Source organism: Prunus avium, chromosome 1 (assembly GCF_965620075.1).
Source record: "Prunus avium chromosome 1, drPruAviu1.hap1.1, whole genome shotgun sequence".
NCBI classification, from domain to species: Eukaryota; Viridiplantae; Streptophyta; class Magnoliopsida; order Rosales; family Rosaceae; genus Prunus; species Prunus avium.
In genome coordinates, this window is record NC_142284.1 from 59,200,343 (window position 1) to 59,226,897 (window position 26,555).

Genomic DNA, 26,555 nt, shown 5'->3' on the forward strand with positions numbered 1-26,555 from the left:
GTCCGTCTTCTTCATATTAGATCTGTCATTCTTGTCGTCTTACCCAGTGTATGTCAGTCTCGACTTCAAATTTTTTATTAAAATCAGAGGTAATATTGTCCAATCACTCCATTAAAAAATATTTGTGTCCCGAATCGAACCGATCTGCGCACATGCTTATTTTCACCGCACGGATAATAAGTTCCATGCATCGGGTACAATTGATAGCACAGCACAAATGCGAAAATCACAATAGTTGAAGTCATTTGAAGTACAGATGCAAATAGTCAAAACTTTTCATTCAAAACCGAATACTTTGGGGCATAACCGAGTATTTCACCCTTGGTGTCGACACTCCTCAACCATGCAGGAAAATCATTTGTAGGAAGGAAAAGGCAATCATTTCGGCACGCACTCCATCCCTACACGATTTGCGGCAAGATTTGTACAAGCAATTAATAGACATGCATGCATTTAACATGTAAACATGAGAGAGAGAGAGAGAGAGAGAGAGAGAGAGAGAGAACCTGTATGATTGCATCCTTAAAATCAGCAGCGAGATTGATGCACCATTCCATATGAATTCTTGTCATGGAGTTCAACGACTTATCCAAGCCTGGAATCTCGGTAAGTTTTGGGGAGCGATTAAGGTGCAATTCTCTCATGCACAGCATTCTTGAAAAATTTGGCATTTCTTCCAATGCAATGCACTCATCCGCTTGAAGGATTTCCAGATTAGTAGGTAAATTTGGGATCGCCCGAAGGTTTGCGCAATTAGTCAATTGTAAACTTTGAAGCCTGGAAAGCCTACTAAGGGTTGGTAGCCCATAAAAAACATTGCCTCTTAGATCTAACTCTTCTAAAGAAGTTAGATCCCCAAGATCTTCAGGAATTGCTTCATCAGTTAAGTTGCAGTCCGCAAGGCACAAATATTTAAGGGTTTTCAGTTGTAGTATAGAATGGTGAATCTCAGACAAACTGTTGCAGCCTTGGAGTATCAATTTCTCGAGATTTGGGAGTTTTGAAAAGTCCGGTGATTGTTTCAGGTGATCACAATAACCAAGATTAAGAAACTTCAACTTCTCAAGTGGCTGTGAGACAAAAGGGAAAACAAACGTAAAAAAACCAACTAGATGAGAGAAAGCATGACGTTGGTATTTAAAAAACTTGGAGGAAAGAATTAATTATTTGGTTGAGATTATATTGTACCATGTCAGAATCCTTCCAAACTTGTATGTGGCTATGACTCAGGTCGATATCGACTATGTTTGGTTGATTGAAATCTTCTGGTATGGCTTCTGGAGGAAACCGAGGCCAACACAACCATCTTAACCTTTTGGAAAGATGTTTGCAGTCTCCCGTGAACTTTACACCTTTGAGTTTGAGCAATCTGAGTCCCTGCATATTTTTCAATGCTTCTGCACTGAAGCTAGGCTCGTGAGATCCTTGCAAATCTAATGTGACCCCTTCAATTCTCTCTGTCCCCTGTAAGAAAAAACAAAAGGAAATGAGTAAGAAGATGCTAAATTGCAAGTGAAAAGATTATTTGTAAACATGAAGCAAAGCCATAAATTGGATGTATGAACTAAAAGAGAGGTGGAGGCAGCATTTATTATCTACTATCATCTGCTGCGGTACCTCTGGATCAAAGAAATATACGAGTTCTGTTTTACAAACTCTCTACATTGGTTAGGTATCTTTGCCAACTTTTGGCAGGGGTGTTACATTTTCCTTATTGTATTTATGATAATTCAATCAATCAGTTTCTCTCTTACACTCTCCTTTCTCTGTTTTATTTCTCTTTTCATTTAACCTGCAGTATAATGTTTGTTGACACATTCCGGGCTTACAATTTATGAGATGGGGATGCATATATACTTCTCTTTTATTATGTACATGCATTAATCCAATTTGATTGTGAATGTACTTACAGAATTGGTCATCAATACGTCTATTACATCTTCAGGATCCCACAATCTGCTACGTTTTCCTCTAATGCTAGGAGATTTTTCACGTACGATTTCTCTGCCCATATCTCGAAGCAAATCATGCATCATCAGGTTGTTTCCTTCATCAACACTTACAAGGCATCGATCATGGAGTTCTCCAATTCCTAATAATGGATCAAAGTCACAACCATCCAATATTGCCATGACATGGTCCTTGTTCATTCCAATAAAAAAGCAACATATATCAAGGAAGATAGCCTGCACTTCATCATCAATTAGCCCATCATAGCTTATTTTAAGCTTTTCATGAATTTCCCCATGAGGCTTTCTTTTCAGTTTACGCAATGCACTTCTCCATTCTCTTTTGGTTCTTTTACATAGATAAGAACCTAAAACTTCAAGCGCCAGTGGCAAACCTCCACAGTATTCAACAACTTTTCTTGAAAGTTCAAGATATTCTTCATCGCTAGGATGACGCTCAGTAAAGGCACGACAACAAAGGAGTTGAAGAGCTTCTTCATTACTCATTGCTGGTGGAAAATATGTATCATCTACTTCAAGTATCCTTAGAAAATGCGCATTTGTTGTTGTTATAATAATTCTACTCCCTAGACCAAACGAGTCACGTTTTATAGCTAACTCATCTAATTTTTTCTGACAATCAACATCATCAATTATGACAAGTGCCCTTATGCTGCTAAGTCTATTTTTTATCTCCTTCGTCCCTTCAGCGATACTACGTACCTCTTTCTTGGCCGGTTTCAACATATCACAAAGAAGTTGATTTTGCAATTTAACCATATCCCCTTCCCTCACTTTTGAAAGGAAACTTTTGCCTTCAAACCTTTGATGAAATTTGTTGAAAATGGCTTTTGCAACTGCTGTCTTACCCATTCCGACCATGCCCAAAATGCCAATAATGCGAACATCATCTGATCCTCCAACATTTAAATAATTACTGACTGCTTGCACACGAGATTATATTCCAATTTGGTTAGTAGCTACGTCTAAGCATGTGTTGTTCAATTTTCTAGTGATGTGTTCAGTTTTAAAAACAACAACCCACCCAAGAAACTAAAATATTATTTTAAAAATAATAACTAGCCCACCTAAGAATAGGGCTCATCAAGCCGGCCCAAATTTAATGGGCTTGGATCAGGCCGGGCCAAATCGGTTATTTTAGAAATTTCAAAGCCCAAGCTCGACTCATGGGCCGGGTTTGAGAAAGCCCATCGGGCCGGACTAAGCCCAACGGGCCTGATCAAAATGGGCCTACTTTATTCAAAAAAAATCACAAAATTAATTATAAGGGCATTTTAGTCTAAATTTGAGATTAAACTCACTTAATTCCAATATTTTCACATCAAACCAAATTTATAAAACATCCAATAAAGTCACACAACTTAATAAGATTTTCCACAAAAATAATAAAATCAGGTATTATTTTTGAAGTTATTACATAATTAGACAAGAAATAATAAAGTCATCAAAGGACTACTGTTTCCTGGTACAAGATTCCAGAACAAGAGGGAGAAAAAGATGAAATTTTTTATGTTATTTACAAATTAGATGATGAAACAGACGTATTTGTAGAAAAGAGAGGACAACAGAATTAATTGCTTGGCCACGAATCCCAATGCGTCTTCACTCCTTCACGAATCCCGATGTGCTTCTTTTGTATAGAGAAGAGCCTAAAACATAGTTAGAGCATCCACAGTGGGGGGGTGTATAAGGGGGTGTATGTTAAATATACACCCGTTGTGATCGGAAATGGGGGTGTATATGAATGTATAATTACACCACCACCTTGGAGATGTATATTTAGATGCAATTGTACATCTTTTTTAACATCTCTTGCAGGTGGAACCCAGCTGCAAAAAGGAGAGGAAAAATGAAGAAAAGTGGCTTTACACCTCCGAAAATACACCCCTTCACTGTGGATGCTCTTACTGACTTCTTGCTTGCTAGATTCTATTCCAACTTGTTTGGTGGCTGCTCTTCAATTTTCTATTGATCTCGTCAATAATTTTCCTGATAAACACTCCTTCATACCTGTTAGATAAACTCAAAATTGAGAAAAAGTAAGACGTAGACGTAGCCACCGAGCAAGAAATCAGTAATGATGTAAAGGTTCAAGTTGAAAAAGATTCTCGCTTGCAAGAAATTAGCACTCATTTAGATGTTGGAGGCCCAAAAGATGCTCACAGTCAACTCCAAGGCCCACGGCCCTCCGCTCTCAAAGTCAACAAAGAGTCGGTCAAGACAAAGAAGCGAGCACCACATGGCCGTCGGACAGTGGTCATCCAAGCCAATCCTAGTGAGTTCAGGTCCTTAGTCCAACGCTTGACCAGCACTTCCTCTTCGCCGTCCTCCGGTGATGGTGGCCTCTCACCAGCTGCAAGACTCGCCTCCATCAACAAAACAAGCCCTAATTCTTCTTGCACTTCAGATCACAACAAGCCTTTGATGCCCACCGTTTCTTCTCATGACGAAGACTTCATGGGAAGTATTTTTGATAATCTTGAAGATCAAGGAAGAGGAGAAGGAGGAGGAGGATCCCTGCAACGTGATGAAATGCGTCACTTTCCAGGCATACTGTCTCCTGCCCCAGCCACTTTGCCGCCCATCCCACATGGGTTTTTCTCCGATCAGCATGACGACGCCCTTATGCCATCTCCAACTGGGGCAGGCCAAAGCCAAAAATTGAGTTCCTGCCAAGATTGTTTACCGGCCAGGCCAAATTTTCCCCCAAGTCCAAGATAAAGCGGAATATAGCCCCCTTGGGAAATTTTCCCCCAAGTCCAACACTTTCTCCTTGGGAAACTCACGTAAAGCTTAATAAGCTATGTTCAGCTAGCTGATGATTGCCTGAGAGATACATTGCTTGATATATCTTGTTTCTTCATTGGAATGAACAAGAACTATGTCATGCATTTATTGGACGGTTGTGGCTTTTCTCCAGTAATAGCAATGAGCCTTTTTAACTGTTGGTGATAAAAAAACAAGCTGATGATGCATGGATTTGGTTCGAGACATGGACGGAGAAATCGTACGTGCAAAATCTTTACATCCATGGAAGGCCTAGTAGATTGTGGAATCATGAAATGTAAAACGCCTACTGAGGAACCAATTGGTAACATGCATTTGCGATCAATTGTATTACATGCATGTAGGTAATGAAAGAGAAGTATATGTATATCCCACATCTAATAAATTTTATGCCCCGTACGTGACAACAATATACAATACAATACAATACAATATAAATGCCATGTACATATTAAATTAGGAAATGCTAGGCTTACCATATTTTTATACCACATTGTATACCACCTCTTTAATAAAGGTGGGCCCCATTGTATTAGTGGGCTCCACCTCTATTAGAGAGGTGATACACAATATGATATAAAAATGTGGTAAGCCTAGCATTACCCAATAAATTATACTACACGTTGAGTGAAAAAAGAAATGTGGCTGAAAAAGGAAAATTGTCTGCCTCTCTTGTGGTTCATACATCCAATTCATGGCTTTTCTTCATGTGTATATATAACATATTTTTACATGCAAATAACCCCCTTCTTGCTTCGTCCCTTAATTTTTTTTTTCTTCTAACAGGAACAGAGGAAATTGAAAGACTCACTTCAGATTTGCAAGAATCTGACGAGCGTTGCTTCAGTACAGAAGCATTTAGAAGGATGCGGAGACTGAGATGTGTCAAACTCAATTACATAAAGCTGACTGGTAGTTAATTAATAGCATCTTTCGAAAGAGTTATGATAATTGTGTTGGTATGGATTTCTTCTGGTGGTCATACTCATACCCGAAGATTTTAATCAAGAAAACCTAGTTGCTATTTAAATGGACGATGAATTAACAACTTCATTATGGCTGCCAAATATAATCATTCTATTAATTAACATCAGACAAAAAAACCAAGACTCAATCAAATAAAATACCAAAATAATGTGCATAACCGCACAGAGTTCACATCTTTGGGTCAAAGCGAGCACAGGTACAAGATGATGGACAGGGTTTTACCAGAACAAGAGGGAGAAAAATATGAATTTTTTTATGTTAATTACAAATTAGATGATGAAACAGACATATTTGTAGAAAAGAGAGGACAACAGAATTAATTGCTAATGGGAAAGGAGAAATGTCTTAGTTTTAACGAGAGGTTGTCCGAACCACCTCTTCCGCGATGCGTCTTCACTCCTTCCCTCTCTTTTTTCCTTGGGAGAAAGTGTCAAAGAGGGGCCTTGCGAGAAATCTACGATTCCCGGATTTCCCGTATGAGGTTATACGAGTGTCTGCTTGGCCATGCGTCATCATCAGTAGCAGGATATGTATATGGTTTAGACTCCCACTCTATCTTATAGCCTTTATGTATAAACTCTCTCTCTAGACAGAGTCCTGTTTTCTTCAACTTTAAATGCTTCTTGCCCTCTTCTCTTAAAAATTCTGCGCGAGCATGAACCTTGTGACCGCCTTTCAGATTGAGCACATTGTTTGGTATACGTCCAAGCCAGAGATAATCTTCATGGGGAGTCACTCCGGAGACAGTCATTGGAAATATGGAAAACACAGTGCGCCGGGTACGATTTGTAACAGTCAAAGAAAGTCTCCCACTAGACTGCGAGTCGTCTGAGGAATAAATGATGCACACAGTCAAGGCACCTATGCCAGAATTCGGCACATCGATATAGACAATTTCATCCTCATTGACCACAGCTGTGAACCACGAAGGAATATCATTTCCGGAGAAGAAAAGGCCACCCCCTCCGCTCGAGGCCCATCCCTATACCATGTGGAGCAAGTTTTGCATAAGCAATACAAATCTTGAATGTGCGTGAATGTATGCATGTGAGTCGGAGAAAGACAGAGAGATTACCTTTAGCATGTCCTCCTTAAACCGAGCACTGAGATTGGTGCAGCCTTCCATATGAATCGTTTCCGTGAAGTGTAACGAGTCACCCAAGTCTGAAATATCCTTGAGTTTTCGGCAGTCCTTCAGATCCAATTCTCTCATACTCGACATGTGTGGAAAAAATTCAATGCTTTCTAGTGCAGTGCAGTAATTCGCTTTCAGGAATTTCATAGGCATTGGTAAATGACTGATTCGTCGAAGGTTTTTGCAATCATTTAAAGTTAACTCTTCAAGGGAACTGTTCTTCAGTGAAGGTAGACTATTGAAACCATTTCCATCCAGACGTAATTTTTTTAAAGAACGTAGACAACCAAGCAGTCTAACAACTTTATCTTCAGTTATGTTGCAGTACCCAAGATCTAACAATTTAAGCTTGTCCGACGGTATCAAAATGAAATCGTGATCCCATAACAAACTCTTACAGCCTCTGAGTATCAATTCCTCGAGCTCTGGGAGTCTAAAAAAGTCGGGTAATTGTTTCAGGCAATCGGAATGGCTGAGAACAAGAGACTTCAACTTCTCAAGAAACTGTTAGACAAAACGGAAAACAAAAATAAAAAATCAAATAGAAGAGAGAAAGCCTGGAGGAACGGATTAATGAATTGGTTGAGGTTATGATTATACTGTACCACGTCGGAATCTTCCCAAACTCGTATGAGCTTGCTATAGCTCATGTCAATAGCAACTAGGTTTTTTTGATAAATTTTTTTTGGTATGACCTCCAGAGGAAATCCATGCCAACATAAAAATCTTAACTTCTTGGAAAGATGCTTGTAGCTTCCAGTCAGCTGTACATAGTTGAGTTTGAGCAATCTCAATTTCCGCATCCTTCTAAATGCTGTTGTACGGAAGTGAGGATCCTTAGATTCTTGCAAATCTAAAGTGAGTGCTTCAATTTCCTCTGTTCCCTGTTAGAAGCAAAAAAGAAAAAGAAAAAAAGAAGAAAGAAGAAAAAGGAACGAAGTAAGAAAAGGGTACGTCTGGAAAGCCATATAATTCAATACAAAGATTTTGAGATAATTCAATAAAACCGGTTCCTCTCTTCTCTATATATATCCAAAGTTTACAATTTATAGACACTAGCCTCTTGGCACACGCTCAAGCATGTGCCAATTGGTTTTCTTTTTTCTTTTTATTTTTATTTTTATTTTTATGGGTAGTTATGTTCCATAAAAGTAGGACCTATTATCTGATTTTGTTTTTAATTTTAATTTTTTAATATGAAAAAAATGTGAATTTACCATATTATCATCATTTAATTAATAATTTCAATTCTTAATGTTTGAATTAACTAAGGGTATTTTCTGGTATTTTGAATGTTTCACCTTTCTCTGCCTTTTGCTTTATATATATAGATGCCGTTATTTTTAGTTAAGTAGCTCATGCGCTATTGTAACGTTGGGTTATACCAGTGACCAATTTGACTACATTATTTTTTTTTTGTGACCAAATTGAAATTATGTGTAAAACCCAGTAACCAAAAAGATCTTTAACCATTATTTTAATGCCACTCTCACGGTTTATTTAACGAAAAACTACTGATATATCTACTGGTATATTTATATAAATTTGTAAACATTGGGTTACACAATGATCAATTTAGCTATTTAGTGATTAAAAAAATATTTAACCCCGTAATCTAATATGTATACACTACATTGTATTGTATATTGTTGACACGTCCAAGGCATTAAATTTATTAGATGTAGGATATGCATATACTTCTCTAACTACATGCATTTAAACAATCGGATTGCGAATATACTTACAGATTTGTTCCTCAATACGTCTTTTACATCTTCATGATGCCACAATCTACTACGTTTTCCAGGGATGTTAGGGGATTGTGCACGTACAATTTCTCTGCCCATGTCTCGAACCAAATCATGCATCATCAACTTGTTATCTTCACCAACAGTTAAGAGGCTCTCTTCAAGGAGGACACTCAGCCTTATTACCGGAGAAAAGCCACGATGGTCCAATATTTGCACGACATAGTTCATGTCCATTCCAATGAAGAAACATGATATATCAAGAAATGCATCTCTCAGGTAATTATCAGGTAGCTCATCATAGCTTAATTTAAGCTTTTCGTGAATTTCCTTAGGAGGAAGTGTTTTCCATTTATCCAATGCATTTCTCCATTCTGTTGTGCTTCTATTGTATAGAGAAGAGCCTAAAACTTTCAGTGCTAGTGGCAAACCACCACAGTAACCAACAACTTCCCTTGAGAGTTCAAGATATCCTTCACTTGGACAACGACGTTTAAAGGCATGCAAACTAAGTAGCTCAAGAGCTTCTACTTCATTCATTACTTTAAGGCAACATATATTATCCACTTCAATTATCTTTAGCAAATGTTTTTTTCTTGTTGTTATAACAATTCTACTTCCTCGACCAAAGGAGTCACGTTTAATAGCTAATGCCTTAAGTTGGTCTACATGACAGATATCATCAAATATAACAAGTACCTTTCTTGTTGGAAGTCTTTTCTTTATCTCGTCCATCATTTCACCCACATTGTTTCCTTCTACCTTAGTCAATTTGACGATATCAAAAAGAAGTTGTTCTTGAAGATCAACCAGTTTCCTTTCCCTCATGTTTTGAAGGAAACTTTTAGCATCAAAACTAGGATGATACTTGTTGAAAATTGCTTCTGCAACCGTTGTTTTACCCATTCCGCCCATACCCCAAATTCCAATTATGCGAACATCATTTGATCCTCCAGCATCGAAATGAGTACTAATATCTTGCAAGCGAGAATCTATTCCAACTTGTTTGGTGGCTATGTCTAAGCATGTGCTCTTCAATTTTCTATTGATCTCGTCAGTAATTTTCCTGATAAACACTCCTTCATACCTGGTAGATAAACTCAAAATTGAGAAAAAGTAAGATTTAAATTAACTTTAACTAATATCTTACTTATTTAGAAATTGGTGAACCAAACTTTCAAAATCCTACTAAAATTTTGTAAACTTCTGAAAACATTACTAGAAATATATATAATTGCGGTGTACTATGTTGATCCTGATCCATGTGAATCGATCAGAGTTTCTAAGCTCCGCATTACACTGAAAAACCAAAGACGGGTCGGGAATAACATTAACAAAATGAAGAAAAAAACAAAGAAATGGAAATTAGTAATTACCCATCAATCTTGCTAAAAAACAGGCCGTCCAGACCTGCAGCTTCAGTTAGAGACTTTCTCCACGACTGTATCTTTTCTTCCTTATCTTTAACTCCACGGAAGCGCACTTCATGTGTCTGAAATGCTTCTGCAAAACTACCAGTTTGTTTCCTGACATCTTCAGCATCAACATCGTAAAAAATTGGCAAAACCATTTGCCCCAGTGTTCTTCTACACTCCATGATCTTCTCCAGCTCCTCAAGACACCATATGGAATCCGCATACCTCCTTGAGAAGACGATGACAGAGATTCTGGACCGCTCGATTATTTGCTTGAGTTCGTCTGGTATAATTTCTCCTCCTCTTATTTCATTCTCGTCAATAAACACGTCAACTCTAGCACGTTTTAACCTCCAGTAGAGGTGGTCGGTGAAGGTCTTGCGTGTGTCTTCACCTCTAAAGCTCAAGAACACATCGTACATCTCATCGTCTAAGGAGCAGGATGAAGAGGATGAGAAGGTTGGAGAGGAGGCTTCAACGGCTGTACTGGTATCCATGAATTGTTCCTGCAGTGCAGACTTGTATGCAGAACAAGTTTTTCGTCTAATTAGTTATCTGATTGAAGTCAAACTACTTCTTTCTGGGACAGAGCTAGAATTGCAAGTCTGGGAGTCCAATATATAAAATACCATAAATATTCAAATATTACATGTTAAAACTAAACATAATTGCCCTAACTTATTCGCGTATAATAATACTATTTATATTAACATGTAAATGCGGGGGGCCCAAGTTTTTTGTCTCTCCGCATAAAAAAAAAAGTTTTTTTGTTTCTTGAGAAAGAAAGAAAATTTATTCATAAATCAAGAAAATGAATCACCTCTCGCTGGCAAGATGAGAGGAAAAAAAGAATTCCTAGCAAAAAGACAAAAAACTAAACAACTTGATATATCGGACTCCATCGCCTCCGAGCCACAAAAAAAAAAAAAAAGACAACCAACGGCTCCATAATCACTCGCATATCCAATTGCCCAAGGTTAAAGGACTAGATCTGTAGTTCAACCCCAAAACGAAATACGATGATGGCCTTTGAGAAAAGGAAATCGACATAAGCTAACGAACTAAAGGAGAAAAAATACAACAGATCCAAAAGAAAGTTAAAAATAAACCTGCTTAATCCTTGCCACCACCCAGCCTCTCTTATGAATAGGGAAAACGACCCGGCCTCTCTGCTTGATCCTTCAGACCAAACTTAATTCCCCAATTGATAAGAAGAAAGGAGAACGAAAGAGGGAGGAAATGGACAGCTGATAGCCGGGGGGAGAGACATGTCATTTGCTTCTGCCTCTGGTTTGGTAACACCAAAGCAGAAATAAGTTAAACATATCATTGGCAAAGAAAAATAATAAACTTATTGCCCGCTTCTTTTGTGGACTGGGTCGTTGAAACTAGGCGTTGACTTAACTTGGTTATTTCCCATATCATCTGTGCAAGACACAACCTCTGTCAAGAACAATTCATGGATGCGGCCAGTACAGCCCTCGAAGCCTCCTCTTCATCCTCACCATCCAATTCCTCAAAACATTGGAAATACGACGTGTTCTTGAGCTTTAGAGGTGAAGACACACGCAAGAACTTCACGGACCACCTCTATTGTACATTAATAGAAAACAGGGTCAACGCCTATATTGATGAGAAAGAACTACCAAGAGGCGAAAATATATCAGAAAAACTAAAGCAAGCAATCGAACAGTCTAGGATCTCTGTCATTGTCTTCTCAAACGGGTATGCGGATTCCACATGGTGTCTTGAGGAACTGGAGAAGATCATGGAGTATAGAAGAAGAAGACTTGGGCAAATGGTTTTGCCAATTTTCTATGATATTGATCCTACACATGTCAGGAAACAAACTGGTAGTTTTGCAGAAGCATTCCAAAGACATGAAGCGAACTTCCCTGAAGATGAAGATAAAGATAAGATACAGAGGTGGAGATCTGCTTTGTCTGAAGCTGCAAATTTGGCTGGCGGGAACCTTAAAAACAATGATGGGTAATCACACAAATATTTCAATGATCTACGTTTTTATTTTTTATTTTTTGTCGAAAGCAGATCTACTTTTTCACTTCCTGCTATTACCCTGATTCTACACCTGATCAATAAATTATTTAAGTGCAAGTCTAAACACTCTGACTAATATATTCAAATCTTATTCAGTCTCAAAATGTGTTGTTCAGTTTAATCCTGCACTCAATAATAAATCTTGCATTTGTTTAATTTTTTACTTTGAACTGCTTGTAACCAAAAAATTTGAACTGCCAGGTATGAAGGAAAATTTGTAGAGAAAATTGTAGCCGAGATCACCAGAAAACTGAACAACACATGCTTACACGTAGCCACCAACGAAATTGGAATGAAATCCCGCGTGCAAGAAGTCAGTAATTATTTGCGTGTTGGAGGATCAGATGATGTTCGCATTATTGGCATTTCAGGTATGGGTGGAACGGGTAAGACAACAATTGCAAAAGCCATTTTCAACGAATTTTATCAAAGTTTTCAAGGTTACAGTTTTCTTTCAGATGTGAGGAAAGGGCATATGGTTAAATTGCAAAATCAACTTCTTTGTGATATCTTGAAACCGGCCAAGATAGAGGTAACTAGTGTCGATGAAGGAACCAAGAAGATAAAAGACAAACTTGGCAGCATAAAGGTACTCGTCATATTTGATGATATTGATTGCGAAGAACAATTAGATAAGTTAGCTATAAAACGCGAATCCTTTGGTCCAGGGAGTAGAATTATTGTAACAACAAGAAACGAACGTGTTCTAAAGATACTTGAAGTGGATGACACATGTTCGCCACAAACAATGAGTAACGAAGAAGCTCTTCAACTCTTTTGTTGCCATGCCTTTACTGAGCATCATCCTAATGATGAAGATTATCTTAAACTCTCAAAAAAAGTTGTTGACTACTGCAGAGGTTTGCCACGGGCACTTGAAGTTTTAGGTTCTTATCTACGTAGAAGAACTAAAAGAGAGTGGATAAGTGCATTGAAAAAATTGAAAAGAAAGCCTCACGGGAAAATTCATGAAATGCTTAAAATAAGCTATGATGGGCTAATTGATGATGAAGTGAAGGCTATCTTCCTTGATATATCTTGTTTTTTTATTGGAATGAACAAGAACTATGTTGTGACAATATTGGATGGCTGTGACTTCGATACAGAAATAGGAATTGGAGAACTCCATGATCGATGCCTCGTAAGTGTTGATGAAGGAAACAACCTGATAATGCATGATTTGCTTCGAGATATGGGCAGAGAAATCGTACGTGAAAAATCCCCTAACATCACCGGAAAGCGTAGTAGATTGTGGGATCCTGAAGATGTAAAAGACGTATTGAGAAGCAAATCTGTAAGTACATTCGCAATTTTATATTGGATTAAATGCATGTAGGTAACAAAACACAAGTATTTCAGTATCCCGCACATCTAAGAAATTGTAAGCCCGGAATGTGTTAACAATATACTGCAGGTTGAATGAAAAGAGAAATAAAGCAGAAAAAGGAAAGTGTAAGAGAGAAAATGAATTTTTTTTTTTAATGCAAACAATAATGGGGGATATGGGAATCAAACATAGCACCTCGGATGCAGAGGTAAATGCTCTAAACCAATTGAGCTAGAAAGAAACTGATTTATTGAACTATCTTATATAGGAAAAATATAACACCTGTAATGTAAGCTGAATATATAACACCTAACTAAAGTAGATAGTTGGAAAACACAACTGAAGTGTAAGCATAACTGTATGTCTTTGATCCAGAAGTACCGCAGCAGCTGATAGTAGATGATAATACCTCTCTTTCATACTTGCAATTCATGGATTTGGTCATGTGTATAAATCCCTTTTCATTTGAACTTAAGCACTTTCTTACTTATTTCCTTCTTTTGTCTAACAGGGAACAGAGAAAATTGAAGGGCTCACTTTAGATTTGCAAGAATCTCAGCAGGATAGCTTCAGTGCAGAAGCATTAGAAGGGATGCAGGGACTAAGATTGCTCAAACTCAAAGGTGTAAATTTCGAAGGACACTGCAAACATCTTTCCAAAAAGTTAAGTTTGTTGTGTTGGCCTAAGTGTCCTCTAAAATCCATGCCACAAGATTTCAATCAACCAAACCTGGTTGATATTGACCTGAGTTGTAGCCACATAAAAGTTTGGAAGGATTCGAATGTGGTACAATATAATCTCAACCAAATCATTAAGCGTTTCCTATTTCAATTAAATATCAACGACCTTCTTTCTCTCATCGCATTGGTTTTTTTATGTTTGTTTTCCCTTTTGTCTTGCAGGCACATGAGAAGTTGAAGTTTCTTAATCTTGGTGGTTGCAATCGCCTGAAAAGATGTCCGGACTTTTCAAAACTCCCAAATCTTGAGAAACTGATACTCCGCGACTGTAAGAGTTTATCCAAGATTCACCAATCCATAGTACAACTGAAAAACCTTAAATACTTATACCTTGCGGGCTGCAAATTAGCTGATAGAGCAATTCCTGAAGATCTTGGGGGTCTATCTTCTTTGGGAGTTTTAGATTTAAGAGGAAATGCTTTTAAGGGGCTGCCAACCCTCAGCCACCTTTCCAAGCTTCAAACTTTACAATTGTCTAATTGCTCAAAGCTTCTAGCAATCCCGGATTTACCAACTAATTTGGAAATCCTGCAAGCGGATGAGTGCATTGCATTGGAAAAAATGCCAAATTTTTCAGAAATGTTGCGCATGAGAGAATTGCATCTTAATCACTCCCCCAAGCTTACTGAGATTATTGGCTTGGAGAAGTCATTATACTCCATGACAAGAATTCATATGGAAGGGTGCACCAATCTCACTGCTACTTTTAAGGAAGCAATCATACAGGTTCTCTCTCTCTCTCACACATCTTTACAAAATGCATCCATGCACATGTGTATTAATTATTTGTACAAACCTTGCTCCACATGGTATAGGGATGGAGTGCAAATGGAAATGGTGGCCCTTTTCTTCCTGGAAATGATTCTCCTTCATTGTTTAGGCGTGTCAACCCTAAGGTTGAAATAACTTCTTGTCTCCCATTCCCAAAGTTTGTGTTGTGATTTAAAAGTATTGACTGTTTGCATTATTTATTCTTGAGACGACTTCAAATCTGGTTATTATCTTTGCATTTGTGTTTTCAATTGTAAGTTGTAATCAGTGCATGGAATTTATCATCCGTGCATTGAAAATAAGCATGGCCACGAATCGATTTTATTCGAAAGACAAATTCTTTTTTGGTATTTTTTTAATGGAATGATTGGATGATATTACCTTTGATTTTAATCAAAATTTGACGTTGAGAGTTCAAACTGTCATATGTCGAACAAGTGAACAAGGACGACATAGATCTAATTTGCAGAATAGGGACTCACCTCCAGTGGATGTAAGAATTAATTTGGAAACTTTTTAAAATTTAACAATAAATTCATATTTAGCATACCTAATCGGATTATTTAATAAAAATGTTTTATTTATTTATTTATGAACAATATGTGATTAATCTATATATATAAAGCAAAAGACAGAGAATGGTAAAACATTCAAAATAACAGAAAATGTTATTGGTTAATGCAAACATTAAGAATTGAAATTATTAATTAAATGAGGATAATATGGTAAATTCACACTTTTTCATATTAAAAAAAATTAAAATTAAAAGAAAATTCAGATAATGGATCCTATTTTTATGAAACACAACTACCCATTATTTTATTTTTTAATTCTAAAATAAATTTAATTTTTTTAAAAAAAAGCCTCTCACACATAATAGCGTACATACAATTTTATGTTGAAAAAATAACGTACCTATTACTTCTTTTACAAAAAAATAATGTAGCTAGTATGAATTTACTTATAATTCAAATAATATACCCAACTTTTATAAACGTATTTTGGATATAATTTACGTAATAATTTCTATTATGCAATATAATTTTTAATTTACCTATTATGGATATATAGCAAGTTATGAAATTTTTTTTTTGGTAATTGGGTTAACAATGTTGAAAAATGCAAAAGGAAAGAGAATTAGGCTTCAGTCCAAACCAGTCGAACCAAACCATCTTAAATTGGTTTGATTTAGTTTAATTTCCTTCGCAATTTTTGTCAAAATTGAATCGAACCAAACAGTTATATTGGTTTCGGTTTCCTTCATTTCTTTGGGTCGCCGTCGTCTCTCTCGGAAATTCGATTTGCTCCTCATAGGCCCACCTCCAAAACCCCAAACAAGTCACACTAGCATTTCCACCCTAGTAGCCTAGCCCAAGCAAAAGGCTCCCTAGGCCTCAAAAACCATTTCCAGCCCAGCAATCTAGTCCCGGTAGATGGTGGGCTCCGCTAAACCTGGGTAGGCCCGAAGGTAAGAACATCTCGAGTTGTTGCCTGAGGGCAGCCTAATGTTATCAACCTAAATTTTTTATAAAAAATTATGAAAAATTCATAAATATTTTTTAATACATACCTATCAATTTTTTTTTTTTTATTATTAATCTCATACATATAAAAAAATTTAATCCCGTATGACTAGTAATTGCCCTTGAGTTACCATTGTATAATGTCTACCCTTACTTGTCCTTGCCATTTTCCATGACACCATGGGCGAAGAATCCTACAAAACCTCTCTCTTTCTCATCATCTTTCAAATAAACCCCTTCGATCACCTCTTTATTACGATCCTGCCCCCTTCCCGCTGCAACTATTTTTCCTTCCCGAAATTTCCTCCCGTGCCCTCTGCGGATAGACAACAACAGGCGGCGAAGCTGAACTAATCTCTATGTATGAAGCTAGGACGCAGTGGTTGCTCAATTCTTCAAGAACACGGTAAGAATTTTATGCTTAATTCTTTAATTTTATTATTACGTCCTAAACCCTAACTCGCCTATGAAAGATGTTGTAAGCCTAAATTGTTTTCGGCTATTGCAATTCCTAGGGATTGAAAATTCAGAATTTTCATATAGCTCCGTAAGGTCAATTCGATTAATTTTGCTCGGCATGTAAGCAAATTCCATACTTGAATTTGGTACAAGGATTTCAATATTTTTCTTGTTTGAATCTTATTATCTTCTGCTCAATTTTATTACCTGAATCATGAACTGAAAATGAATAACCTCATGTGTACTGGAAATTCTTTTACTTAGTTTGAGATATTTGACTGTGCTCTGTTTTTTTTTTCTGTCCTTGATATTTACTACTTTGATTATTCTTTCTCTTTCTAGTTTCCTTCACTGAAATTTTCATAGACAACAAGTGATTTGGTTGCTGCAACTGGGACTTGGGAACTTGTGGTGACCAAGAAAAAAAAAAATTCTGTTACACCGATGAATACAACGTCGTTCTTGGACAAGCAGATAATGGATCTGTCGCAAGGATCATCGCAGCAGAATGACTTCATCGGCCTGATGAACCATCCCCAAGAGGTGGAACAGCAGGTGGGCTACGGTAATGGGCTTTCCAAGAAGGAAGAGATCTTATCCAACTATGATTTCCAGCCCATTCGTCCCATCATCAGATCTTCTTTCCAGTCCCCAAATATTGATGCCACACATAATCTTGGAGGTGGAGGAGAAGGATCCACTAGGGCGTGGAGCTCCTCCGAGTCAAAGTCCAACACTACGTCTCCTATCAGAGTACTTAACCTGTCTCAGAATCTCACTCTTTATCTTTCTTTGTCCATACAGTTACTGGTTAGTTTTCTAGGGAATTGATAATTGTGTTTATTACTATGGTAGTGAGATTGTCTGATAATGTTTTTTATTAGCATATTGTAAATTTGCATGATATGTTTCAGGCTTCAGATGGAGTTAAATGTTTTGTAAGTTACTGTACTCGAATTTCCTGAGGGCAGTGCATGAACTAGGCGATAGAGTTTTGAATGATTTTGTTGCCATTTATTAGAGAGTAGATTATTTGAAGATGATGCTTTCAAAAGTGTTGATGCCTATAATAATGGGCTTTTATCCAAGTCTTTTACAGTTAGAAAAGGGTACAAATCAAATAAAAACTTGGGGGCTATTGCCCTCTTTACATTGCTCCTCTTTTTCCAGTATAGTAGCCTTCCCCTGGTTTTCTAAATATACCTTTCTGCTGTTTAGTAGACTTTAGGTAGGCATTGCTGATTGATAATTGAATGTGAGCTTGGCATTTACTTTATTTACACTGATATAGTGCTACTCCTTCCATTTTTTATACAGAATTATGGTTCTCTGGATTCCATTAAACCGTCAGAACTTATTTTAGAGAAGGACCGAAATGTTACTGATGCTACAATTGTGTCAGAGATTGACCGCACCATGAAGAAGCATGTCGATAGTTTACTCCATGTGTTGGAAGGTGTTAGTGAGAAACTAACACAACTAGAGAGCAGAACCCGCCACCTTGAAAATTCTGTAGATGATGTGAAGATATCTGTGGGAAACAATCATGGGAACACTGATGGAAAGATGAGACAGTTGGAGAATGTTCTTAGAGATGTATGTTGCCTCTTTGCCCTTCTTTTTGGTGTGAGCTTGACATCTTGCCTTGCATTTGGTATTTTAGCAATCAGATGACTTCTGTTCAACTGGAAATCTTATAAATACCATTGGCAGCATGAGTGATAGATGCAGGAACACCATTAGTTATTTCCTTTTCTCTATTTGTTACGGTGTCTCTCCTTGTGATTCCAGAACTATTTAGAGTGTGAAGGCAGGGTTACGCATTGCACATGCTTTCACCAAATCTGAAAAGCTTAAAATCTTCAATCTTCTAGACATTTAAATTGTGTTGGGTGGGGTAGAATTTTACCCCTAAAAGATGACTCCAATAATGAATGTCTTAGAGCAAGGTGTTGTCAATAAGGTCACTTGCCTGTTTGTGAAGGTGCAAAAAAGCACTAAGTTTATTAAGCATGAAAAACTGACATTTGTTTATTAGCATACTAACATATGTGTTTATGCTACTCTTTTCTTTATTCTGCTAATGCGGTTATTCCTTTTCTCTGGTTCATTTGGTTATTGTCAATATCACGCACAGGTGCAAACAGGTATTCGGGTATTGAAGGATAAACAAGCAATAGTAGAGGCCCAGCTCCAGCTTGGGAAGACGCAGGTATCAAATTCCAAGGTAGACACTCAATCGCAAGTTTCTGTGCAGACAGCAGCTTCTGAATCTACGCAAGCTCACCAACAGCTTCCTCACCCTGTGAATCTTCCATCTTCACTTCCTGCCGTCTCTCCACCAAATGCTCCTCCCCAACCTATGTTCCAAAGTGTACTACCTTCAGTTCCGCCTCCAAATCAGTTTTCTGAGAACCAGATGCCTCCTGTCCCTCAGCGAGACCCTTATTTTCCAGCACCTGGTCAAACTCAAGAAGCCCCAAATCAGCAATACCAGTTACCTCCAAGTCAGCAGTCACTCCCCCCTCCTACAGCAGCACCACATCAACAATTTCAACCTACCACTCAACCACAGCATTCTCAGCCACCACCTCAGCTGCCTCAACAGCACCCTTCACTTGCACCTGTTAATCCCTCTCAACTCCGGCCTACATTAGGCCACCATGCGGAAGAGACACCTTATGTTCCTTCCCTAAGCTACCCACCCAATCTTTCCCAGCCACCTTATCAGACACCCAGTGGGCTCCCTCCCTCCCAACAGTATTATGGTCCAGGTTCCCACGCCTATGAACCACCATCTAGCAAATCCAGTACAGGATTTTCTTCTGGTTATGGTCCTCCATCTGCGCTAGGTGAGACATATCATTACGGTGGATCACTTCAAGATGGCAGTTCCTTAATGAAACCACGAATCCCTTCTTCTGCCGCAGCTCACAGTGGAGGAATTGGTTACCCACAGCTCCCAGTTGCTCGAGTATTGCCTCATGCATCGCCTACCTCTTCTAGGGTGGGTGGTTCTTCAGGTTCAGCTGGGACCGGAAACAAGGTTCCCATTGATGATGTGATTGATCATGTGACAACTATGGGTTTTCCAAGAGACCATGTTAGGGCAACAATTCGGAAGCTGACAGACAATGGCCAAGCAGTTGATGTGAATGTGGTGCTAGATAAGCTGATGAATGATGGGGAAGTCCAGCCGCCTAGAGGTTGGTTTGGCCGGTAGTACAGTGTGCTTGGTTCAGACTTCTGTACAGGAAGTATTACTTGTTTCTACATCCTCTTTTCTGTGGACATACATCTCTGTGAATTTAGGTGGTAAGCCCCTTCACGTGCTTTGCGCTTTGCTTGTACTGTCCTTCTGAAGGATCTACATTCCCTGCGCTTGTTTTGAATCTGTTTTCTTGCTTGCCCAGCTCCCGTTAGTGATTACATCTCTTCATCTCACTGTGTATTGACTCGTAATAATTGAAATTTGATTGCTGAGTTGCCTTTTGTGTTCCTTTTTGTATTTTGGGTACGTAGTTGTATGATCCCTTTTCCTTCAATATCTCTTTTCTTCTTCTTTTTTGTTTGTTTTATTTTTATAAATGGTCTAGAACTCCAAAAATTAGAATGCCGAATTAGAAACAAAACTTGGATACTATCAAAACGCCAACGAAAAATTATATTTGTAAAGCAGACAGAGTACTCCTGTTGATGTGGAAAATAAACCGCAATAATTTCAACGCCAAAAATTATATTTCTGCAGTTGTTACCAATTCAAATATAAGACCCTGTTATAAAATAAAATAATTAGAGTATGGAATTACCACTGAAAAATGATAGTGGAATTATATCTTTTCTTGTGGCGTTTGCACATATTGAATTTCCTCTCAAATAGAAACTCACTCAATAGTATTCAAATCTCACTCTCCTTTTCTTTCTTCTCTTCTGATGGTGTACATTACAAATGAACGAACATGCCTATTTATAGGCGCTTCTGAAGTTTTCTCGTGAGTGTACAGTGCAAAGTTTCTGCCTCAATTTCAAACCATCACTTTCATCCGTGAGTGTACAGTGAAATTTTTGCCTCATTTTCAAACTTCATAATTGATTGTGGGCTCCACTTCCACTATTTATAACACTCCCCCTTGGAGACCACATATCCCTAGATTAGTTGCCTCATTAAAACCTTGCTTGGAAAAACCCAGTGGGAAAAAACCGAAGCGAAGGAAAAAGAGTACAACCTTACTTGGGACATTAGAGTAATGTGAAGTGCGCACATGTTGCCTCGTTAAAACCTTGCTAGGAAAAACCCAGTGGGAAAAACCCTAGTCGAAGGAAAAAGAGTACAACGCGCTTATGTCCTGTGTTAGAGGACTCTTGAATGCTCCCCTTGATTTTGCATACTCCAACTTGATTGCTTGCAGAGTTGTCGTAATCCGATGCCATGTACTAGCTTCTGGAATGTACACTTGGGTAAAGACTTGGTGAAGAGATCTGCCAAGTTATCGCTTGAACGGATTTGTCTGACTTTGATTTCTTGATTCTTCTGAAGCTCATGCGTGTAGAAAAACTTTGGTGATATGTGCTTGGTCCGGTCACCCTTGATGTACCCTCCTGTGATTTGAACAATACAAGCTGCATTGTCTTCATTTAGAATGGTTGGAGTGTCCGTTGCTGAGGGCAAAGCACAGGTGCTTCGAATGTAATGAATCATTGATCTTAACCAAACGCATTCACGACTGGCTTCATGGAGGGCAAGTATTTCTGAGTGATTGGAAGATGTGGCTACCAACGTTTGCTTTGTTGAGCGCCATGAGATTGCAGTTCCTCCACATGTAAATACATACCCAGTTTGTGAGCGTCCTTGATGTGGATCAGAGAGATATCCTGCATCAGCATACCCAACAATACTCGGGGCATTGGTCAATTCACTGGAATAGAATAAGCCCATGTCGGTCGTTCCACGAAGATATCGTAGAATATGTTTAACACCGGTCCAATGTCGACTTGTTGGAGCAGAGCTGTATCTTGCTAACAAATTTACTGAAAATGCTATGTCAGGTCTGGTAAATTGTGCTAAATACATTAAAGCACCTATTGCACTAAGATATGGTACTTCTGAACCAAGGACCATTTCATCATCCCCTTTTGGACGATATGGATCTTTCTTAGTGTCGAGCGACCGAACGATCATCGGAGTGCTAAGTGGATGGGCTTTATCCATGCCAAACCTCTTTAATACTTTTTCAGTATAATTTGATTGATGCACCAAAATTCCATCAGCACTGTGCTCAATCTGTAGGCTAAGACAATATTTTGTCTTTCCAAGATCTTTCATCTCAAATTCGCGTTTGAGATAATCAGCAGTCTTTTGGAGCTCTTTAGGAGTTCCAATTAGATTCATATCATCAACATAGACTGCCACTATTGCAAATCCAGACTCTGATTTCTTAATAAACACACATGGGCAGACAGGATCATTTGTGTATCCTTCCTTCAGTAAATACTTGCTGAGACGATTATACCACATTCGCCCAGATTGTTTTAACCCATATAATGATCTTCTCAATTTGATTGAGAACATGGCCCGTGGTTTATTACTGGCTGCATCGGGCAGCTTAAGTCCTTCTGGGACTTTCATGTATATGTCTGTATCCAACTCTCCATACAGATATGCGGTAATGACATCCATAAGTCTCATTTCAAGTTTTTCTGAAACCGCTAAGCTTATCAAGTAACGGAACGTAATTGCGTCCATTACTGGGGAGTATGTTTCCACATAATCAATTCCAGGCCTTTGTGAAAAACCTTGCGCAATAAGTCGTGCTTTATACCTTGCAATCTCATTGTTCTCATTGCGCTTTCTTGTAAATACCCACTTGTAACCTACAGGGTTCACATTAAGTGGGGTTGGAACAATAGATCCAAAAACACTCATTTTTTCCAAAGAGTCTAATTCTGCCTGGATTGCATCTTTCCATTTAGGCCAATCCTGTCTCTGTGTGCATTCATCAATGGAGCAAGGCTCAACATCATCAACTTTTATGATCTCAGTAGCCACTAAGAATGCAAATATATTATCGATGATTATCTCATTTCTGTTCCACAATTCATTAGTGGATGCATAATTTATGGAGATTTCTTGGCTTTCAGGTACAACTACCACTTCAGGAGCACATGTCTCATCAAGGACATTTTCCTTCTCAGGAAGTACCCGTCCCTCATGGGGGGAATTTGAAACATGAATTATGGGCTCTCCATTTATTTCATTTGCATTCATTTTGGCCATCAACTTCCTCTTTCGAGGAACTGAGTCCTTTGAGCCTAGTGGTCTGCCACGCTTCAAGCGTGCAACAGATGAGCCGGTTGCTGGCGCATTGCCTTCTTTATTATGAACATCAATCCTTGCAGGTGCATTTGCAGTTGGGATATGTGATTTCATCACTTTCGTTGCATCATTAAATGCATCTGGCATCTGATTCGCAATGCTTTGGAGGTGAACGATCCTTCTCACTTCGTTTTCGCATTGAGCGGTACGAGGATCGAGATGAAGCAAAGTGGGTACATCCCATGATAATTCACGTCGTTCTTCATGAACGAGTTTGCCTTGTTCTTTAAGAACAGATTTTTCTCCCCCTAATAATGGAAAAATTGTCTCATCAAAATGACAATCCACGAATCGTGCCCTAAAGATATCACCAGTCAAGGGCTCCAGATATCTGATGATAGATGGTGAATTAAAGCCAACATAAATTCCCAATCTGCGTTGAGGGCCCATCTTAGTACGTTGCGGTGGTGCAATAGGCACATAAACCGCACAACCAAAGACTCTTAAATGTGAAACATTTGGTTGATTACTCAACACAAGCTGTATTGGAGAATATTGATTGTTGGCGACGGGCCTCAACCGCACCAGAGATGCTGCATGTAAAATGGCATATCCCCAAGCAGAAACTGGCAACTTTGTTCTCATTAGCAATGTGCGTGCTATCAATTGAAGACGCTTAATCAAAGCTTCTGCCAAGCCATTTTGAGTATGAACATGGGGAACAGGATGTTCAATGTCAATGCCTAACGACATGCAGTAATCATCAAAAGTCTGAGATGTAAATTCACCAGCATTATCGAGTCTAATGGACTTGATGGGATAATATGGGAATTGGGCTCGTAATTTAATTATCTGAGCCAAGAGCCTAGCAAATGCCATATTCCGAGTGGACAAAAGGCAAACATGTGACCATCGGGTAGATGCATCCACCAAAACCATAAAGTATCGAAATGGTCCATATGGAGGATGAATAGGCCCACAAATGTCCCCTTGAATTCTCTGTAAAAATGATGGGGATTCAATATCAACCTTTGGTTGTGATGGTCTGATTACCAACTTCCCTTGTGAACAAGCTTGACAAAAGCTGTCATTTGATACCATAATATGTTTTGTCAATAAGGGATGTCCTTCATAGTTGGTAATGATCCTACGCATCATGGTGGATCCAGGATGACCCAACCGGTCATGCCAAAGCTTGAAAGTATTTGAGTCAATGGACTTTTGATCCATGACACTATGTGCCTCAATTGTCCGTATGGTTGTATAGTACAACCCTGATGAGAGCGCACAAAACTTTTCCAATATACGCTTTTGGGTATCATTGGAAATAATACAAAGATATTCCATGTTTTTCTCATTCTTCGTTTCAACATGGTAACCATTCAAACGAATATCTTTGAAACTCAACAGATTTCTTCTGGAGTTAGATGAATACAAGGCATCTTGAATGGACAGTATTGTCCCATTTGGTAACATAACTTGGGCTATGCCTGAGCCTTCAATCAGGTCTGTAGGTCCTGATATGGTTGTTACCTTTACTTTTGTAAGCATCAATTTTGAGAAATACTTTCGATCTCGAAGGATTGTATGAGTAGTTGCACTGTCTGCAAGACAAATATCTTTGCTGGAGCTCTTGTTTTGGGGGCATCCATAATTTACATCCATGCCTTCAAATAAAATAAGTTGAATCAACAATCATTCAAAACATTGCCACTTTTATTGAAGGCAGAAAGGAAAATAAACAGTGCTTCAGATAATACAAATGGTACATGTAGGAATTTAATCCAGTTCGGACCCATAAATTTCATTCCCCCTTTCAGTAACAAAATCGGAAACATCTAGATGCGTCTTGTCTAAACGACGCGATATTTCCGATGAGCCGTCTATGGCTGGCGGATCTGGTGCAACATAATTTGTCTCTACTTTTCTGTTTTTAAGTGAAGTTTGATAAAAATCCGCCAAGTGCCTCGGCGTACGACATGTACGCATCCAATGTCCCTTTGCACCACATCTGTAACAAGCTCTTTCATTATTTCTAGGCACATAGCTTGTTTGTGTTTTTCCCCTATTTCTGGGTGCATTTTTGCCATTCATGGATGGATTGTTTCTTGGCCCCAAGCTGTATGAGTGGGCACCACGATCTTTTCTACTCCCTTGCCATCGGCCACGTTTGCCTCCTCGCCAACGTTTGTGGATACAGCCACGAGATGAGGTTGTATTCACTTCCCGAGATGCAACATTTATTTCAGGAAGTGGTGCTGAGCCTGTTGGGCGAGATTGGTGATTTTTCAATAAAAGCTCGTTGTTCTGCTCAGCAAGCAAGAGGCAAGATACAAGTTCTGAGTACTTTGTGAAACCACTATGCCTATATTGCTGTTGCAGAAGCACATTTGAGGCATGAAATGTACTCAGAGTTTTTTCGAGCATATCTTCCTCAGATATATTTTCACCACATAATTTCATAAGGGAGGTGATCCTGTGCATAGCTGAGTTGTATTCGGACACTGTCTTGAAGTCTTGAAATCTCAAGTGTGTCCATTCATATCTAGCTTTTGGGAGAGTCACCGTCTTCTGATGATTGTATCTCTCACACAAGGCTTTCCACAGGACCAATGGTTCATCAATCACCACATATTCGCTCTTCAGCGCTTCATGAATGTGGCGGCGAAGGAAAATCATGGCCTTCGCATTTTCCTCAGGTGATGCATCACTTCCATCTTCAATGGCTTTGCCAAGGCCATTAGCACGCAGATGGATCTTGCCATCCAGGACCCATGATAGGTAATTGTCCCCAGAAAGCTCTAGGGCAGCGAATTCCAATTTAGCCAGATTTGCCATCTTCAAAAGAAGAATGAGATGCATTAGAATTCGCAATAATCTTCAGGCTTAATATATTTTTGAACTTCATGCCAAAAATATTTTACTCAAAATTTCAGATTCGGGATCTGGGACATTAAGCCATTTATTAATAGGAACTTCAGGCCCTATAATTGTTTGAGGAACTCCAGGCCCTTATTTTAGTTGGTTATAAAAATAAAGTGCTATAAATTTGCTGGTATGGACGATAAACCCGCACCATACTTTGAATGAAAGTAAATGTGCAGTAAAGTAAATTCATAAAGTAAATTGCTTGCTGTATGGACGTTAATCCCGCACCATACTTTAAATAAAAGTAAATGTGCTGTAAAGTAAACGTGCTGGTATGGGCACTAATCCTGCTCCATACTTTTAATAAAAGAAATAAAAGGCAGTTGTGTGGACGATAAACCCGCTCCACACTTTAAATAAATACTGCCATATGGGTAATAAACCTACACCATA

At 38.5% G+C, this 26,555-nt stretch overlaps 6 protein-coding genes across 6 annotated transcripts; 3 read left to right on the forward strand and 3 right to left on the reverse strand.

Annotated features, from left to right (window-relative positions):
* Positions 1-90: 90 nt before the first annotated feature.
* Positions 91-2,963, reverse strand: LOC110771210 (disease resistance protein RUN1-like). Its single transcript, XM_088245915.1, has 4 exons — positions 1,911-2,963; positions 1,189-1,464; positions 507-1,070; positions 91-401 (listed from the first exon to the last, which is right to left on the reverse strand). The coding sequence occupies exons 1-4, from the start codon at positions 2,829-2,831 to the stop codon at positions 267-269; spliced, it is 1,896 nt and encodes a 631-aa protein (XP_088102041.1). The 5' UTR covers positions 2,832-2,963; the 3' UTR covers positions 91-266.
* Positions 2,964-3,698: 735 nt separating this feature from the next.
* Positions 3,699-4,699, forward strand: LOC148298096 (protein MKS1-like). Its single transcript, XM_088249732.1, has 3 exons — positions 3,699-3,706; positions 3,789-3,829; positions 4,021-4,699. The coding sequence occupies exons 1-3, from the start codon at positions 3,699-3,701 to the stop codon at positions 4,689-4,691; spliced, it is 720 nt and encodes a 239-aa protein (XP_088105858.1). The 3' UTR covers positions 4,692-4,699.
* A 1,263-nt stretch (positions 4,700-5,962) lies between these two features.
* Positions 5,963-11,328, reverse strand: LOC110771209 (disease resistance protein RPV1-like). The gene is made up of 6 exons (XM_088245908.1): positions 11,152-11,328; positions 10,004-10,560; positions 8,625-9,714; positions 7,485-7,763; positions 6,820-7,383; positions 5,963-6,726 (listed from the first exon to the last, which is right to left on the reverse strand). The coding sequence occupies exons 2-6, from the start codon at positions 10,537-10,539 to the stop codon at positions 6,199-6,201; spliced, it is 2,997 nt and encodes a 998-aa protein (XP_088102034.1). The 5' UTR covers positions 10,540-10,560; positions 11,152-11,328; the 3' UTR covers positions 5,963-6,198.
* Positions 11,329-11,335: 7 nt separating this feature from the next.
* On the forward strand, positions 11,336-15,299 carry LOC110771230 (disease resistance protein RPV1-like). Its single transcript, XM_088245910.1, has 5 exons — positions 11,336-12,031; positions 12,302-13,394; positions 13,939-14,214; positions 14,331-14,894; positions 14,984-15,299. The coding sequence occupies exons 1-5, from the start codon at positions 11,502-11,504 to the stop codon at positions 15,107-15,109; spliced, it is 2,589 nt and encodes an 862-aa protein (XP_088102036.1). The 5' UTR covers positions 11,336-11,501; the 3' UTR covers positions 15,110-15,299.
* Positions 15,300-16,648: 1,349 nt separating this feature from the next.
* LOC110745395 (uncharacterized) lies at positions 16,649-20,421 on the forward strand. The gene is made up of 4 exons (XM_021945480.2): positions 16,649-16,868; positions 17,264-17,674; positions 18,239-18,517; positions 19,059-20,421. The coding sequence occupies exons 2-4, from the start codon at positions 17,366-17,368 to the stop codon at positions 20,142-20,144; spliced, it is 1,674 nt and encodes a 557-aa protein (XP_021801172.2). The 5' UTR covers positions 16,649-16,868; positions 17,264-17,365; the 3' UTR covers positions 20,145-20,421.
* Positions 20,422-25,013: 4,592 nt separating this feature from the next.
* LOC148298097 (uncharacterized) lies at positions 25,014-26,184 on the reverse strand. Its single transcript, XM_088249733.1, has one exon. The coding sequence runs from the start codon at positions 26,094-26,096 to the stop codon at positions 25,014-25,016; it is 1,083 nt and encodes a 360-aa protein (XP_088105859.1). The 5' UTR covers positions 26,097-26,184.
* Between the last annotated feature and the right edge of the window lie 371 nt (positions 26,185-26,555).

Excerpts from the sequence above, each read along its gene's own strand:
- LOC148298096 (XM_088249732.1), top strand. Across the intron at positions 3,830-4,020 it reads GAGAGGAAAAATGAAGAAAA|ACGTAGCCACCGAGCAAGAA; the intron begins GTGGCTTTACAC and ends AGTAAGACGTAG.
- LOC110771230 (XM_088245910.1), top strand. The coding sequence starts at position 11,502 with ATGGATGCGGCCAGTACAGCCCTCGAAGCCTCCTCTTCATCCTCACCA. Across the intron at positions 12,032-12,301 it reads AACCTTAAAAACAATGATGG|GTATGAAGGAAAATTTGTAG; the intron begins GTAATCACACAA and ends TTGAACTGCCAG. Across the intron at positions 13,395-13,938 it reads ACGTATTGAGAAGCAAATCT|GGAACAGAGAAAATTGAAGG; the intron begins GTAAGTACATTC and ends TTTGTCTAACAG.
- LOC148298097 (XM_088249733.1), bottom strand. The coding sequence starts at position 26,096 with ATGCATCTCATTCTTCTTTTGAAGATGGCAAATCTGGCTAAATTGGAA.
- LOC110771210 (XM_088245915.1), bottom strand. The coding sequence starts at position 2,831 with ATGGTCGGAATGGGTAAGACAGCAGTTGCAAAAGCCATTTTCAACAAA. Across the intron at positions 1,465-1,910 it reads ACGTATTGATGACCAATTCT|GGGACAGAGAGAATTGAAGG; the intron begins GTAAGTACATTC and ends TTTTTCTTACAG. Across the intron at positions 402-506 it reads TTAAGGATGCAATCATACAG|GGATGGAGTGCGTGCCGAAA; the intron begins GTTCTCTCTCTC and ends CAAATCGTGTAG.
- LOC110771209 (XM_088245908.1), bottom strand. The coding sequence starts at position 10,539 with ATGGATACCAGTACAGCCGTTGAAGCCTCCTCTCCAACCTTCTCATCC. Across the intron at positions 7,764-8,624 it reads ACGTATTGAGGAACAAATCT|GGAACAGAGGAAATTGAAGC; the intron begins GTAAGTATATTC and ends TGCTTCTAACAG. Across the intron at positions 7,384-7,484 it reads TTTGGGAAGATTCCGACGTG|TTTCTTGAGAAGTTGAAGTC; the intron begins GTACAGTATAAT and ends TTTGTCTAACAG.
- LOC110745395 (XM_021945480.2), top strand. The coding sequence starts at position 17,366 with ATGAATACAACGTCGTTCTTGGACAAGCAGATAATGGATCTGTCGCAA. Across the intron at positions 17,675-18,238 it reads ACACTACGTCTCCTATCAGA|AATTATGGTTCTCTGGATTC; the intron begins GTACTTAACCTG and ends TTTTTTATACAG. Across the intron at positions 18,518-19,058 it reads TGGAGAATGTTCTTAGAGAT|GTGCAAACAGGTATTCGGGT; the intron begins GTATGTTGCCTC and ends TATCACGCACAG.